Below are 18,624 nucleotides of genomic sequence, written 5' to 3' on the forward strand. Positions count from 1 at the left end.
TGTTTGACTATTTTATATATCTTCGTATCGCCTTCCCTGGTATCAAGTTGATCGTATAGGTTTGAATACGCTTCTGCTTTGGCTTTTGCTACTGCTACTTTCGCTTCCTTTTTCGCCACCATATAGTTATGAAGATCTGTATCGAATCTGGTTTTTTGCCACTTTTTATATAATGTTCTCTTCTCTTTTATTTTTACTTGTACTTTTTTCCTGATGTTTTCCCAAGTATTTCAATAGTAGTCTCTCTAATACTACTGGCCATTTTTCTCCAAATTGAATTAGGGCTTCCTTTCATGTTCCAATATATTTTTTCTACTATTCTTCTCCTAAATAGACCTTCTTTCTCATCGTTTAGCAGCCACCACTTGATTTGTTGTGATCCTCTCCGATATTTTTGTTTAGTTTCGCTTTTTACTTCGATGTCCAGAACGCATAATATCATGAGCTTCATTGTTATAAAAAACGCTTATTGCCTAATAAACAGACTGCAGACTCTCCGGAGTTGATAAAAAAAACTTTATCTAAATTATAGCAATTAACATATTAAACCTTCTTTTCTGTATAAACTAAAACACAAAATAAAAACATCTGTTAATGTCATCTATTGTGGAAATATTTGGAAAGCTTTCGAAAATAAATCCGTCTATAAAAACGAAATCATAACCACTCAACAAATCCAGACTTGAATAAAAAATCTGTTTGTTATTCCAGGTACAAAACCAACGTATGAGGACGATAACCAAGTTATTCCTGCTGAACTTGGCAATTTCTGATCTCCTTCTTGGCGTTCACTGTATGCATACAGACTCTATCTAATCCTACAGACCGATAAGTCTACTGCCAATTCTATCCAAGATTTTTGAGAAGCTACAAGCTAAAAGGCTTAGAGCTATAATAGACGAAAATAATATAATTCAAGATCATCAATTCGGATTCCTAAACAAATACAGGACAATTAGCAAGTTAAAAGAGTGGTAAATCAAATCAATAAGGACATTAATAGTAAAAATTTTGTTCAATAGCTTTCCTCGATATATCTCAGGCTTTCGAGAAGATGTGGTATGAAAGATTGCTAGTTAAACTAAAGAGGCTAATGCCCCATCCCCACTTTCAACTTCTAAAATCATGCTTGACACATTGGCACTTCCAAATAAAACATGGAAGTGAATATACAGAGTTGCATCGAATAAATTCAGGAGTTCCGCAAGGTAGCGTGCTTGGACCGATCCTGTACTTATTGTATACTGCAGACGTGCTATCAACACGACTTACCACTGTTGTGACATTTGCTGATAATACAGCTATTTTGGCGTCACACATTGACCCAACATCAGCCTCTAGGAACCTATAAACTAGTCTCAACAAAGTCCAAAACTGGCTAAAAAGATGGTGTATCAAAGCAAACGGATTGGAACCAACACACATGATGTTTACAATCCGCAGAGATACGTGCCCACATGTTCAATTTAATAATTGTCAACTTCAACAATCTGATAGCGCAAAAAACATATTTACTAAACGCAAACAACAGTCTAAAATTAAGAAATATGTATTAGCTCATCGGTCGCAGATTACAACTCTCAATAAAATTATTATTATATTATTATACCAAACAATCTTAAAACCTGTGTGGACCTACGAGATCCAGCTGTGGGGAACTGCTAGCAACTTCAACATATCCATCTTGCAGAGGTCCCAAAATAAGTTACTGCGTTACTGCGAAGTTGGTCTTCATCAGTTGGTCTGTGCCTCTTGAAATGGCAAGTACCTGGCATTTTCGAGCAGGGAAACATGTTGCCCTTTCAGCATGTATTCTAATAATATATTTAACAACATCGACTTGTAGTCACCATATTTTATCAAAATATAATATATAAACCATATAATTATGGGGTTACCACTTTAAATAGTGTGCTAGTTTCAAACTACTCAGCAGAATGCACTGAAGATATTCTGAATTAGAACGAAAACGTTTTGCAATCCATTTGGATGACATTTTAGATAGTTTTTTAATAAACGATTTTATATCAGTATACTATTTGAAGTTTTTACTTCTGTATGAGTTTTTTAAACTATGGTATTCAACTAATTATTGGGATTTTCCCATTGATTGAAAATAAAATACACCTTGTGAACTAGTTATCACAAAAACGTCAATTTTGGAGTTATCAAGTTATAGTACTAAGGGGACGATATCATCAGCTTCATTGTTATAAAAATATCTCCAAGTTGATAAAAAAATTGTCTAAATTATAGCAATTAACATATTAAATCTTCTTTTCTGTATAAACTAAAACACAAAATAAAAACATCTGTTATTGTCATCTATTGTGGAAATATTTGGAAAGCTTTCGAAAATAAATCCATCTATAAAAACGAAATCATAACCACTCAACAAATCCAGACTTGAATAAAAAATCTGTTTGTTATTCCAGGTACAAAACCAACGTATGAGGACGATAACCAATTTATTCCTGCTGAACTTGGCAATTTCTGATCTCCTTCTCGGCGTTCTCTGTATGCCGTTCACACTTATCGGCGCGCTGCTGAGAGACTTTGTTTTCGGATCGGTTATGTGCAAATTGTTGCCGTTTTTACAAGGTGAGTTCATTTTTATTTAACATTTTCACGGAAGATTGTAATTACAATGAGCTTTATAAACATAGAGTAATAGACGAAGCAATATAGTCCATGTGGTGAGACCGCTCCCGTCTGAAACATATTTCTGATTCGGTTTCTTTGTTGATTCCTATTTAAAAATGTCCCCTTTAAACAAATCTGAAGGGTGCCGGGCGGAATTTTTGGGCAGAAATTATTTAAACAATTTTTTTAAACAAATACAAAAGATCATGTTTTTTTGCTCTGGAATATATATTTTTTGATTTTTTGGGTCAATCTAAACAAAAAAGGTATCTTTTAATTTTTCTCAGAAATTAATAGTTTTGGAGTTATAGGCGATTTAAAATCTGAAAAACGCGAAAATACGCATTTTCGAGGCTTAAAAACTCATATTTTAATTAGTATTTTTGAGGTTGCCAGATACTTAGATTGAAGACTGAACATTCAGCTTCAATATTCTGAAGAGTGATCGCGTCTCTCTTTAATTTATACCGTTGTTTTTTAATTGTTAAATATACGTATTTATCCGATTTTTTTGCCGGTGCGGCGCGCTACATTTTAAAAATCTCCTATTTTCCTCCGAAAAATATATTTTCTAGATTCTTTGTGATATTTTAAATAAAATAAGTTTCTTGCCATTTTTCTCAAAAGTTAATAGTTTATAAGCGATTTAAAATCCGAAAAATGACAAAAAAACGCATTTTCGAATTTTAAATAGCTTATAACTTTAAAACTATTAATTTTTGAGAAAAATGTCAAGGAACTTATTTTATTTAGAATGTCCCAGAAAATCGAGAAAAAATATATTTCGGAGGAAAATAGAAGATTTTTGAAACTGAGCAAAAAATCGGATAAACACGCATATTTAACAATTAAAAAAAACGGTATAAATTAAAGATAGACGCGATCACTCTTCAGGATCTTGAAGCTGAATGTTCAGTCTTCAATCTAAGTATCTGGCAGCCTCAAAAATACTAACTTAAATATGAGTTTTTAAGCCTCGAAAATGCAAATTTTCGCATTTTTCAGATTTTAAATCGCCTATAACTCCAAAGCTATTAATTTCTGAGAAAAATTACAAGATACCATTTTTGTTTAGATTGACCCAAAAAATATAAAAATGGATGCTCCAGAGCCAAAAACATGATCTTTTGTATTTGTTTAAAAAAATTGTTTAAACAATTTCTGTCCAAAAATTCCGCCCGCCACCCTTCAGATTTGTTTAAAGGGGACATTTTTGAATAGGAATCCACAAAGAAACCGAATCAGAAATTTTTCCAGACGGGAGCGGTCTCACCACATGGACTAATAAAGTATTAATAACTGCCTTACCCCGAAAAAAAAAGGACAAGACGGATCTTAATAATCCTTTTTGCAATCGATTCGTGAATGCGCCAGGAAACTTTGTGAACCGAAGCCATCATATAATATTGAAAAACTGCATACAAAAAATGCATTCTTAAAGGGCTTCTCAAACAGACAATAAAAAAAATTCAGAACTCGTCAATTATCGGCGGACATGAGTTCAATTTTGTTACTCGGGGGTTTTTGGGGTCGCTAAAGTGATCCCCGGAGTACCTGTTGCCAAGGGTACCTACTGTTTACCTCGTCATTAAAATTCATTAACAAATTAGTCAAAAATCATTACTCGGGGGGTTTTTGGGGCCGCTAACGACGAATATGGCATCGGAAGTGATTTTCGGAGTACTTGGTGTCGAGGGTACCTACTGTTTAGCTCTCTTGTTTTCAGAAAAAAAGTTATTAAAGAATTAGTCAAAAATAATTACTCGGGGATTTTTGGGGTCGCTAACGACGAATATGACATCGGAAACGATCTCCGGAATACCTGGTGCCCAGGATAACTATATCTTATGGATTTTTCGACAAATTTATTAAAAAATTAGCCAAAAAATCATAACTCGGAAGGTTTTTGGGTCACGACGAATATGATATCGGAAGTGATCTGCGGAGTACCTGGTTCCCAGGGTACCTACTGTTTACCTCGTTATCTGGAGTTTTATAAATTTTGTCCGAAAATTTACTGAATATTTAAAATTTCCGCCATTTGTTCAGTAACGTGCTAATAACAAAAAAAAAACAAAAAGAGTTTGACAAGTGGCAGTTTATAGTTAGTAAAAATTAAGCGTTACACATGAGTCCTAGTTTTCACAGTTAAATAATATTTTAAAATAATAAAATTTGGCGGTTACACTTCGAAAATTTCGATTCTGATGTTTCGCTGCTCTTTCGCTGCTTTTACAACCTCTTCATCTGCTTTCTCTTGCGAAACCACCTGAAGAGGTGGTTTGCAAATAAATAAAGACAAAACCAAAATGATGACTAACTTGGTGTTAAGAGGATCAATAACACTCGAAGGCAATATTATAGAAGAAATAAGTCAATATCAATACCTCGGACACGACATCAAAATTTCTAGAGATAATCAGACCCAAGAGGGTAGCATATGGCAGATCGAAAGACGTATTCCGCACTGAAATTTATTTAAGACTTAAAAGGAAAGTATACATTCCAACAGGGGCGTAACAAAAGCCCCGCAGCATGAAGCTTGCGGGGGCCCCCAATCTATCAGGGGCTCCATCCACGGGCGCCCATATAAAAATTTTCAGGGGGGGGCCATACGTGAAGATGTTGCACATTATATTTTTTATACTTTGGATAACCATATATACAGTTTACAGCACCCGAAAAGCTAGGGGGGCCACGGCCCCATATTGTCATCTGATAGTATATAAAAATCTGTTATTGTTATATTATTTTACGTTGTGTGTTTAAATTTAAAAACGTAAATTTCTAAATTTCTAATATATTCGGCAAGTCAATCATATCTAGAAACTTAATCCTTTCCGGTCTCCCGAACTTTTATGGTGACGACAATAAACTATAACGCTTTGTACGTGATCATTGAAAGATTTGAGATTTGCAATTTGCCGAATTTAAGAACAATATTTCTAAATCTTGAAATGGGTTTTTTGTATAATCTTTACCTACGTTTAGTATTTCGATACAATTATCCAGAGGCGTAACAGAGGCCCCCGCGGCATGAAGTTACGGCGGGGCTTCACTATGTCAGGACCCCATCTTGTCGTCTAATATATGTGAAAATGCGCTGTTATATTATTCGCATACATACGTTTTTTAATCAGTGCAGTATTGAAAATGAAGTTGCATACCCGAATTAATAAAATTGTAGATATAATCGCTGATAGTAGTGCACGAACAAAGTTGTTCATCTCATAGAATAATACTATGTACTAATACACCAATAGCTCAGTAAATGACAGTTTTGGAGTGAAATTATCGGCGTCACGACGGACGTATTTGCTTGACAATTTGGATTTAGGTTCTAGTTACAGTAGATATAATCGCTGATAGTAGTCCGCGAAGAAAGTTGTTCATCTCATAGAATAATATGTACTAATATAATCATTTAGTAATTTTTGTCTTATTTTATTCTACACCAATAAAGATGAAAAACGTAATTCGTCATAAACAATACATGAATACACCAATAGCTCAGTAAATGATAGTTTTCGAGTGAAATTATCAGCGTCACGACGGAAGTATTTGCTTGACAATTTGGATTTAGGTTCTAGTTACACTCCACTTCAAATTTTGACTTATGCCGTTGGTTGCTTTTACTTCGGGCGGTGACACCACTTCTTGGGGTGAAAAACATACGTTTAAAATAAGTCCGGAAATGTAAAAATTTGGTTTCATAGTAAAAAAGTTTTTTTATTTTGGAAAATGCCTTTTTCTTTTAAAGTATTAGTAATACGGAAAATCTCAAAGAGTAAAGAACTGTAGGTTTTGCTTTTATAAATATTTTGGCTTTATTTTGTTTTTCTGTAAGACAAACTTTGGTTAAGATATGGCTGTTTAAATTTGCACATACTTGTGATTAGTGACTCGTTCAAGCCCTTTCAACTAGAACCCTTTCAAAAATAAGCACTTTGAACCGGTGAAACTTACAGGTCTAATAAAAAAGTTAAGTAATTTGTAAAGCGATGATGATTATTTTCATTTCGGGTGCTAAAGATGAGAAGATTTTCACAATTTTTTACCAAAAGATGAGATTAACTACTGTATTTTGAGCATAACTGGCTTAGTTTCGATGCTAGAATCTTTGTAAAAAAATAAAAATAAAGCTTTTTTTAATTACTTTAAAACAGTTCTAATGAGTTTTCCCCGAAAAGTATTTCATTTTTTGGTTATTTTACGTTGCATTGAAATATTCGATTTGGAATTTGACGAATAAGAAAAACTTTTCATGAGCTATAACTTTTCTTTTACTGGGTCGATAGACTTCATTTTTGTTTCATTTTTTTATAAGCTACATTTTTGCTAACAATATCCTTTTCAATCAAATACTGACTCTTTGAACTATTTGCGAAAAATCGCCCAAAAAATTGTTTTTCTTTAAACAACCACATTTTTACTCATAAATAACTCGAGAAGTCTTGAGTTGGCCACTTCGGTGGTGACCCTGAAAATTACATGGTATCGCCATATTTTACGTTCATTTACTGGGCTGTAACACATACTGGTATTTATTACAAATGTAGCATTTAGTAATTTTTTAAAGGTGGCCCCATTTAGAATTCTGCGGGAGGGCCCCGACGGAGTTTGTTACGCCACTGCATTCCCATGTGTTTTTCCAGTCATTACGTAAGGAGCTGAAACACTAACATTAACCAAAGCGAGGGTGTCAACGCTTAGAATAGCACAGCGGAAAATGGGAAGTTCCATACTAGGACTAAGACTTGCGGATCTAATAAGAAATTAAGAAATAAGGCAAATAACGAGTCTGCAAGATATCATAGAAAGCATTACCTGGTTAAAATGGAGTTTTGCCGGACATATATATCGAAACTTCAGGATGACAGATGGACAAAAAGACTGTTAGAATGGAGACCTCGCATGGACAAGAGAAGCAGAGGCAGATCACCAACACTCAAAAAAATTTAGTTCGTAATATTGATTAACAGTGATTCATCATCAACTAGCCTATATTTGTCCACTGCTGAACGTAGGCCTCCCGTAAAGATTTCCACCTATTTCTATCTTGAGCTTCTTGCATCCAATTTGTGGTGATGCGCTTGACATCATCCGTCCATCTAGTCGGTGGTCGTCCTCTGCTTCGATATGCCTCCTGCCTTGGTCGCCATTCCAGAATCTTTTTGGTCCATCTGTCATCCGTCAGTCTGGCAACATGTCCTGCCCAAGCCCATTTAGCCATGGCTATTCTTTCAACTGCCTCCGTGACTCCTGTTCTTCTTCTTATTTCTAGGTTCGGTACTTTATCTCTGATGGTAATACCTAACATTGATCTTTCCATAGCGCGCTGTGTAACTCTTATTTTATTTATTGTTCTTTTTGTCAGAGTTAGTGTTTCTGCACCATATGTAAGAACCGGCAAAACACACTGGTCAAAAACCTTTCTTTTTAAACAAACTGGAATATTAGACTTGAAAATGTTATTTAATCTACCGAAGGCAGCCCATGTGAGACCTATCCTTCTTTGTATTTCAGTTGTCTGGTTATCTCGGCCTAAGCGAATATCATGCCCTAGATATTTGTAAGCTATTACTTGGCCGATGCTATGACTCTCAATCTGAATTTTATCGCTGACTACAAGGTTGGTCATAAATTTTGTCTTTGAGGTGTTAATTTTAAGACCAATTGTGTTTGACACTTTATAGAGCGTGTGCAGCATTTTTGTAGCTTTATCAACTCTATCAGATATTAAAACGATGTCATCGGCAAATCTTAGGTGGTTCAGATCCACCTGAATCTGAACCACCTAAGATCTGAACCACCTAACAGTGATTATTGAATAGTATTTCGTTGTAATAACAATTTAATTTTTTTTCAACGAACTTTTAGACACTGACAAATGTATTTGGTTATTGTCACAATGATTGAATAATAATTGTGAAAATAAGTAGAGTACATTATTCAATAACACTCAATTTATTCAGCCAATAACTTAGTTTCGTATATTTAATAAATAATGTTAATTCTGGCAGCATTTCACTTTCTTGATTTCGTAGATGACAAGCAATTACCTAGGTTTACCGTGACAACGTACAGATTTCATTAAAACAATGTACAAATGTTGTTAATATAGAGTAATATATGATTATTGTATAGATGTAAATTGATTGTTGTGAAAACAAATACATTAATCAATCTACTATTGCGTTTAATACCCACAATCAATGCGTTCATGGTGACAATAAACGTAGTTGTTGAGACAATAAATGTTTTGCTTGACCATTTGAAATGTAACGGCTTTTCCTTATCGTGATACCCCTAGCTTCTCTGTGTTACCATTGTTTAAAAAATAATTTTTTGTTAAACAATGCTCTAACCTCTGCCGAAGTGCCGAATAATAATTTCATTTCGTTTCCAAGTGTAGTCCGTAGTAGAAGGAAGTTTTCGTGTGTCTACTATCGTTAAATTTCGGTCGAATTCTTTTTAAATTTTTTTCGAATCCTGAGAAAAATAATTAGTTTTTTTTTAACCTTTAACTACACGCGCTGGCGTATTTTGTACGCCAGATATACGAATTCTACTGCAAATATATTTAAAAATTTAATTTTTGACCTTGTTTATCTCTGTAACCTATCACTGGAATGTGCTTTACAATTTAGGTTTAGTTTCGTTATAATCGGCGTTCTGGGAAGATCGTAATTTACAGTTTAGTATTTGTTGTTTCTGATGGTGAACAACATACGCCACGATTATATTAACATAAGTAGTAATATAAGTTCATATTTCAATTGTTTTTTAGTCATTATGGCACAAAATATATTTTTCTTTATAAACAATACTTTTTCTTCTGTAAAAAATCACATTGCAAAAAATTTTTTATTAGTAATTTTATTTATCATGGAATCCAGTTATTGCATGATTCCAGTTATAAATCCCAATTGGCTTACTGAAAAGGAACTCCAAGTATTCACTGATGCTGAATAAGGTTTATAACAAACAACTAAGTGTTTTTTGTCAAAAAAAATAAACAAATCTGCTGTTTTTAGGTGTATTTTCTTGTGGCGTATTAAGTACGCCACGCGTATAGTTATGTTATAACTTGATGCGCGGGTAGTTAAAGGTTAAATCTAAACGCAGAATAAAATATTACAGTATTATCGAGGGTCTGAAGTCCCTGAGAACTTCTATAATGATTATTTTAATAGGCCACATAAGCGAAAAAAGAAAATTTAGTATGATTTTTAATTTCAAACATACCATTCAAAAGAAACGTTTATTCTAAGGGACTTTCGGCCCTCGGTAATAATGTAATATTTTATTCTGCGTTTAAATTTTTCAAAAATACTTATCAGATTTCACAGGATTCCAAAAAAAATGAATGCGTTTAAAAAGAATTCGATCGAAATTTTGCACCTGCGCTCTCAAAAAGGATTAAGGTAATATACATTTTTGGAATCACTATTTAAAACGCTTTTAAATGAGCTGTCACATGATGTACTTTCCCATTTAAAAAAATCAAAGTTATGCCTGTCACATAAAAAGGCTTCGTGTAAAGTTCGAAACATTGATATTATAATATACTTTGATTATTCTAAAAATTGACCTGTCCGAGCGTTTTGCTTATGTGCTAAAAATAAATAAGTTAATGAGGGGGGTGTGAGTGTAACACTTATTCCAGGGCACTGTATAAGTGAAATCATAATAAGATTTCTCATATTATGAGAAATCACACAGTGTAAAGTCCATTAGGTTTAGGACAAAAAAGGGGATTTAAAAAATTATTATTAATCAATATCATACATTGAGCTAATACATTCCGTAATTATTAATATAAAATACGTTCATAGTAGGAATGAACGAAACAGATTGTAATAATGAATAGAATTGCTTGTAAGAATAACCGTATTTATTGTGGGAATGAACAGAATTAATTGTAAGAATAAACGGAAATAATTGTATAATTAAACGAAATACGTTAGGAGAAATAACACTGATATTGACACAACGAATAGTCTTCGTCGGTCAATTAACGACGTTGTTGTTTCAATGAATAGTGTTCGTTGACCCAATGAACAGAGTTCGTAATATTAATAAAGTGATATTCTGGTATACATAATGAATGCTCATCAATTCAGTAAACGTAATACATTGGCTCAACTAACGAAAATAATGAATTGATGAACGTCGCTTTGTTGTTCCAATAAAACCAAGAATTGGACAAATTTTAAATATTACGTTTGTTGCCTGAATTAACATTTTTATTGATATTACGTAACTTTTTCGTTGACTGGATACGCTGGACAGACGACTTAAAAAGAATATAATACATTACATGGATACAATTAGTAAAAGATCGAACTTCCTGAAGACGTGCTGAGGAGCCTTTTGTCCTGCAGTAGACAAGAGAAAAAGCTGGATGATGATGATGATTTTTCGATTAAAATGATCCTAAACGATGAAGCATATTTTCACCTTACCAATGGCTTTTTTAATCGTCAGATTTCCGCATTTAATGTTCTGAAAACCCACATGTGACTGTCAAAAAAGGCACGCAAAACGTGTCACTGTTGGTGCGGATTTTGAGATGGAGGCATCCTTGGACCATATTTCTTTGAATCTCACTTCCTTTTACTTCCTGCCCCTTAAAAATTAGCGCATATTATTTTTAATATCTACCTTTGAGTCTTAGTTGTGACACCATGTATCCTTTAGATGTAAACATTTAACTACAGAAATCTCTCTTTCCCTCCACCCTTCCCTTCATGGTCCTCTTTCTTAGTATTATAACGAAGTTGTTTTAGGTACTATTGTTTTTGTGGAGTGAGTTACCGTCTTGAAGAGAACTAGTTTGCAATATAATATATGTTGATTCACTTTGGAACAATAATAGCGCAAGTCGCTGCTGTTCATAAATGCTTTCGAAACATTCGCATATATTGCCTAATGCAGTAAAAAGTTTCCAACAGAGTTTTGTTTGTAGCATTTGATTGTTTGGAGTCTGCTAACAATTCTTAATACACTGCCGAATATAAAATTAGGGTCGTTCCTTTTATTTAAAGCTGTTTCAGAAACTTGCTGGTTGTTTTAATTAAATGATTTATTTTGTATTTCGCAAATAGTTTCCTGATTGCTTTAGAAAAAAGTTTGACAAAAAAGAACTCCCTACCCAACTTTCTAAAAACCATTATCAAGATAGCATTATTGGTGTTGTAGTTAAGTGTACAGTGTGTCCATTTGAATAGGTGCCACCCTCTATAATTTGGTACCTATAGAAAATCTAAAAATATCAAAAACACGTTAAATTTATTTGTGAGGGGGACATTTTGTGGTCCTGTTTTCAACTACATTATATCAAACCTCTAGCAGAGGCGAACATAACCCCCAAAATCTTTAATGAAAAATGGAGTTAAGTGATACCAGATTTTAAAGGACTTTCAACCACCTTTTCAAAAATACCACATACATTATATTTCTTTTTAGTATCTAGTTTTTGAAATATCAAGTGAAACCGTAGATACAGATATTAAGTATTGTGTTAAGAACTCCAAGTTGATATTTTTGTGTATTGGACTATTTCGAAATTTTTTTGGATTATTTTTGGAAAAATCATGTAAAACCGTAAAGATATTAAGTATCGAGTTCCTAACTCTAAAAATAGAGGGTGCCGTCCTCTCTAATTTGGTCCATATCAAAAATAAAAAATATGCATAAACAATAAGTGTTGAATTTCTTCTTCTTCTTCTTCTTAACTCAGGCGAGACTCGTTAGTCTCTGGCACTTGGTTATAAGACCTTTGTACCAAACCCTGTTCTTCTCCTTAAACTTTAATAAGTCCTGTGGCCTCAACGAAGGCCAACAGTTTTCTTATTGGTAGTTTTAAGATCTCTTCTGGTTCAAACCTCATTTGACCAGTGAAGTTCTGCCTTACATCACCTAGCACACTGCAATAGCATAGTATGTGTATGGCAGTTTCTTCTTCAATTTCGCACTTTCTGCACCATGGTTCATTCACCTTACCTAGTTTGTGTAGGTGATTTCTTAAACGACAATGTCCAGTCACCATTTCAGTAGCCGTTTTGATCTCTCGTTTATTGAGGTTCATCAATCTGTTCGAGAGTTTTTTATCAATATTCTTGATTATTTTTTTAGTCTGGATTTGCCCTTGAGTGGTTCTCCATTTTTTTTGATGATTCTTTATCAGCCATTTCTGAACCTCGTTTTTCATAGCATCTTTAGTGATGCCACAGAAAGGTTCTGGGCCTTCAAAAGTTTTTCTCGAGCCTTGTTTCCTAACATATCTGCTCGTTCGTTCCCATGCACCCCTTCATGACCCGGCACCCATATTAAAGACACTTTTTTGTCTTTTGCCAGGTTATTGAGGAGATCTTTGCAGTTTCTCACCAGTTTTGATTTGGTGAGAGGGTTCTTTACAGCCAGAATAGCCGATTGGCTATCTCTTAGCTTTAGGGTCCTCATCAATTATTTCATCAATGCAGGCCACCAAAGCAAAAACTTCAGCCAGGAACACCGTTGTATGTTGACCGAGGCTGTAAGATTTATTATAGTTACATGTTTGCCCAAAGACTCCTGATCCAGTACCATGGGCAGTTTTAGATCCATCAGTGAACCATATTAAGTCTCCATTAATGTTTGGGATTTTTTGTTCTCTAGATGGTATAATTGTGTTAATCTTCTCAGTGAAGATTAGTTCTGGTGTCATCATATCTAAGTTCATCATAAAGATGTATTCCTCAAGTATAGTCCCAGTAATGTTTGTGTGGCTATTCAATACATAATTTGGCCTCCAAGTATTGTTTGCTTTGAGCCTCAGGATGGTCATAAAGGCTACCGCCGAAATATACAATTCCAGCGGAGGGAGACCTGTGATAGCCTCTAATGAAGCCGTTCCTGTACTATTCAAGGCTCCTGTTATATTTAGAAGCGCTTGTCTTTGTAGGGTGGTGAGAGTGGTCACACAAGATTGCAAAGCCGTCTTTCTCCATCAGAGTACTGACCCATAAGTAACTGTCGGTCGTATCACTGATGTGTACAACCAACATATCACCTTTGGTTTCAATCCCCAGGTTTTACCTACAACTCGTCTGCAGTTCCAGAAGAGTCGCTTAGCCCTATTGGTTATATTGGTAATATGAGTATTCCAATTGAGTTTCGAATCCAGGGTTACCCCTAGATACTTAACCTCATTGGTTCTTTCCAGTACCTCTCCAAATAATTTCAGCTCACTCAGTCCAGTAAGCTTCCTCTTATTTGTAAAGGCTACCAGTTTAGTTTTAGAAGGGTTCATGGAGAGGTTCTCTTTCAGACACCAGTTCTCTATGTAGTGAAGGGCATATCGCATCTGATACGCAACATTGCTGGGAAATTTTCCCCTAGTTACTATCACGATATCATCTGCGAAACTCTGGACCCAGATTCCTTGGGCACTTAGCCCATGAATCAGATCATCGACAACTATGTTCCACAATGACGGTGAAAATACACCGCCCTGAGGGCATCCCTTAGTTGCCCTCAGATTTATGGTATCTTCATGCGTATCTGTGGATATGATTCTGCTCTGAAGCATCTGAATAATCCACTTGCATGTTGTGTTGTTGATTTTCTTCCTCACCAGTGCGCTTTGTATAGACTCGATTGAGGTATTATCAAATGCACCTTCTATATCTAAAAATGCAGCAAGGGCGACTTCTTTCTGATGCAGGCTCCTTTCGAGTTCCGACACTAGATTGTGCAGGGCGGCTTCACCTGATTTCCCTGCCTGAAGTGTTGAATTATTCAGAACTCTAAATTTTTTTTGGAGTACTGGAATATTTTGAGTATTTTTTTTAAGTATTTTTGGAAAAATAAAGTAAAACCGTAAATACCTTAGCGTCTGCTAGGGAAGTTGTTGCTAAGAAAAATATAAAGCAAAATAAATCGCTCCCAACGCGAAGAACTCTATTGTTTTGTACCGAAGTGAAGGAATAATGTAAATACAATAAAGAAGTTTTACAGACATAAAAAAAAGACAAGAAGAATAAAAAATTGTCATTGGGAAAATTTTTCGAAAGAACTTAAACTGAAACCGGATTTTTATGGTCCTCAGCAAAGGAAATATAACGCTTTATAAGAGGTCAATGAATGGAGAAAAAGAAACTAATAGAAGCAAACCACATCGAAAGGGATACATGGATTGACTATATAAAGTTATTTCTCTTTGCAAAAGAATAATAAAGGACGCTAGAACCGTAAATACGAGAAATTACCACAAAAGTTGTGATAATCATATAAGAATTTCAAAAAAGACTTGAAAAGAGCTGAGAGATAAGCTGAAAATAAAGCCGGAATACAAAACGACTAGTTGAAATTTTGTGGGGTAGCATGACAGAAAAATAAACAATATTAATTAACGAAATTATGTAACACAACGAAATATCTGAAGAATAGAGAACGAGAGAACTAATTCAACCATGTAAAAATAAACTTTACAACAACTAATGAATCACGTTTAATGAATCACAAGTTTAGCACGTGAACAACAGGGTTTTTTCACTGGAAGGTCTTGTACAGGTACAATATTCGCCATTAAACAAATTAATGAGAAAGCACTACATTAGCTGCCCTAAATAACATAAAAACAATTGAAAACATCTACCAAAACAACGAAATGGAAATCGGAATAGATAAATCCTGTAGATATAGGCAGAGTAATAAGACAGGGGCACTTATTGAGCCATTTGCTCTTGAATTTAATCATGGATGAAAATATCAAAAGTATCAACAAAAGAAGAGGAAATAAATGTGGTACAGAATGGGAAACAAGTTACGCAAACGACGCAATATTCATAGCCCAAGATGAAGATAGTGTGCAATGACTAGTAACTAGTGCACAGATTAAACACAAAAGCAAAAGAATTTAATATTTCAATTTTATCTCAGAAAACTAAAACAATAGTAATCAGCAAAGAACCAATTATATGTAAAAGAGAAATTGATGTCAGTATTGAACGAGTAATGAAAATAAAATACCTTGGAATTACACTGTTCAGCTATGGAGGCCTGGACAAAGAAGAGAGAGACCAACTGGACTGGATTCGTCAGAAAGGAACCAAACCACAAATATGTATTTTTCCTATAAACAGTCTTATGGGTTGTAAAATACCCCGTAGATACGTATGCAGAAAAGAACCAAGCCACATAATATGATATATACCGTCCTCTATGAGCGAAAGGACCAACCAACATTATCGTTGCAGCATGACAGCGTTCTGCAGAAAAGGTCCATATGGGTTGGTTCCTTTATGCAAATTCACTTAATTTGTTTTACAGAAGGGAACCAAGCCACAAAATTGGATTTTTTTAAAACAACTATTTTCTTGAATTTACGGGACCTCCAGATTTTGAAATCGAACAAATTATTAAGTCCCAGTAATTTTACATTAACATTTTTTTATATTATACGCCTGATTATGTAACTCAATAATGGAAAATAAATGTTTGTTAACTTTGAATTCACTTTTATTCAAAGTTATTTTGCAGAAGGGAACCAAGCCACAAAATTGGATTTTTTGTTTAAAACAACTGTTTTCTTGAATAAAAGAGTATAGTCTAGTAAAATAAAATTACACTACATGTAAATCAAAATGTAAATTCGTACAGGTTGAAACAAATTTTATATCAAAGTTTAGGTGGGTACAAAAGATATTTTCAAGAAAGTATCCAAATCATACAAGGGGATCATTGTTTACATAATTAAAAAGGGGTCATTTTTGCAAAAAAATTACTTTTTTAACTGCTGAGGTCATTCAATTACCAATGAAGGGCTACAGGATTGTTTTCTGCAAAGTTGAAGGGTAAATCTTTCACATAGGACTTATTAAATTAAATTTGACCCCCTACTTATTTAAATAATTATACATAAATCTTTAAAAACAAATTTGCAAAAAAGTATTTTTAGCGTTTTAAATAAGCACTATAAAATATCTTATTTTACAGGAGAAATTGCGGTATGTTATCAATATTAATAAAAAAAATTGGTCCAAAAATATTTAATATTTTTTGAGATATTGAATTTGTTTATTAAATGTTACTCTATTTTCAATTGCAAAAACGCGGTTGTTGCCAAAGAAATATTGACCTGTATTAAATCTTATTATTTTTAGTTTTTTGTATATTTTTGATAAATGTATTGATAAATTTAAATTTCGATTAAATTTCCCCCTAAAATGGCATTTGAAAATTATTAAAATTTGTTTAAAATTTGTTTTTTTTTAATAACGTCGCGGGGATTAATTATTTTGAAATGCCGTTTAGATAATTGGGTTTCTGGGAATTTTTCACTAATTAACAAATTTTTTTGTCTTTTTTCCTCTTATTTTTTTTTCTTGGAGTTATATTACTACGGGCCCTTTTAGGCTTAAGTTTCATTAAGAATGTCGAATCTCTAGGTTGTAAATTCTAGACCGAAAAGTATTAAGATTGGTCTAAAATCATTTAAATAAAATGTGTCTACATACTGAGTTACAGGGTGTTTTATTTAAAAATTTAAAAATTATTTTTACCAAGTACTTTCAAACTATTTGACGTATCCTTATCATACTTGGCAGAAAGTGTGGGTACTGTACAGTCTACTAAATTGTGATAAATAAGAGTTTCTAGCTATTACCAGAGGTGTACGACAGGGGATAGTTAATGGTTGACCCTTCCCAAATTCTACGCCACTCAGGTAATTACTATTTTAGCGAAAATTTCCGATTCTCCATTACTTTCTTTGTAAAGAATATACTCTTTTCTGGTAATGATTAAGTCATTAGTTTTCGAGATATTGGTCGTTAAAAATGAAACGACATAGTTATTTTGATTCATTCATTCATTCATTTTAAACTTCCAATATCTCTTAAACTGATGACTTTATCGATACCAATAAAGTTATTTACATACAAAGTATTGCACAATCGAAAAATTTCGCTAAATAGTAATTTACTCAGTGGCGTAGAATTTTGGAAGGGTCAATCGTTCACTATCCCCGTCGTACGCCTCTGGCACTAGCTAGAAACTTTTATTAATCACAATTTTGTAGGGTGTATAATAGCCACACTTTCTGCTAAGTATGATAAGGATACGTCAAATAGTTTTAAAGTACTTGGTAAAAATAATTTTTAAATTTTTAAATGAAACACCCTGTAACTCAGTAAGTAGCCACATTTTATTTAAGAGATTTTAGTTAAATCTTAATATTTTTAGGTCTAGAATCTACAACTCAGAGATTCGACATTCTTAATAAAATTTAACCCTAAAAGGGCCCGTAGTAATATAACTCTAAGAAAAAAAAAGAAGAAGAAAAAACGACAAAAAATTTTGTTAATTAGTAAAAATTTCCCAGTAATCCAATTATCGAAACGGCATTTCAAAATACTTAATCTCCGCGACGTTATTAAAAAAACAATTTATAAACAAATTTGAATAATTTTCAAATGCCATTTTAGGGGGGAGTTTAATTGAAAGGACATCGCACACATCTTATGGAAAATATAATGTCACTCAAATTCAATAAAATTTATATGAATATATTCGTTTCAATTTAACGATCAATTCTTATCATTGCGCCAACTCTTAATTTTCAATAATAAGAGCAGAAATTTATATAAATCAATCTGAAATCAAATGGGTAGGTACATAAGTTAGAGAGAGAAAAAATATTTTAAAATACCCAAATTATAGTTAGTTCATAAATCTTCTCGAGCTCTTAAGCATCTTATTATAATAGTTTCACTAATCCGCTTAGGCCCAGAGGGGTTTAAGCTGTTTTGAATAGCACCCAGAGTAAAAGTGATTATAACTGACACGTTTATAGACTCCAAAAATGTGATTTCGATAAACTTTAATTGCAATTTGCGCCGTAATTAATCATAATTAAGAGTTGGCGCGATGATAAGAATTGACAGTTAATTTAAAACGAATCTATTCGTATAAATTTTATTGAATTTGAGTGAC

General features: G+C 33.5%; 1 protein-coding gene across 1 annotated transcript in view; it reads left to right on the forward strand.

The window, feature by feature from the left end:
* The first annotated feature begins 2,432 nt into the window (after window positions 1-2,432).
* The window catches only part of LOC126885240 (cholecystokinin receptor type A-like), a 30,714-nt gene continuing 14,522 nt past the window's right edge, over window positions 2,433-18,624 (forward strand). The window contains exon 1 of the mRNA XM_050651727.1: window positions 2,433-2,601. Within this exon, the coding sequence (XP_050507684.1) occupies window positions 2,451-2,601 (151 nt within the window). The 5' untranslated portion in view covers window positions 2,433-2,450. The remainder of the gene's footprint in view (window positions 2,602-18,624) is intronic.

This window comes from Diabrotica virgifera, chromosome 5 (genome assembly GCF_917563875.1).
Source record: "Diabrotica virgifera virgifera chromosome 5, PGI_DIABVI_V3a".
Classification (NCBI taxonomy): Eukaryota; Metazoa; Arthropoda; class Insecta; order Coleoptera; family Chrysomelidae; genus Diabrotica; species Diabrotica virgifera.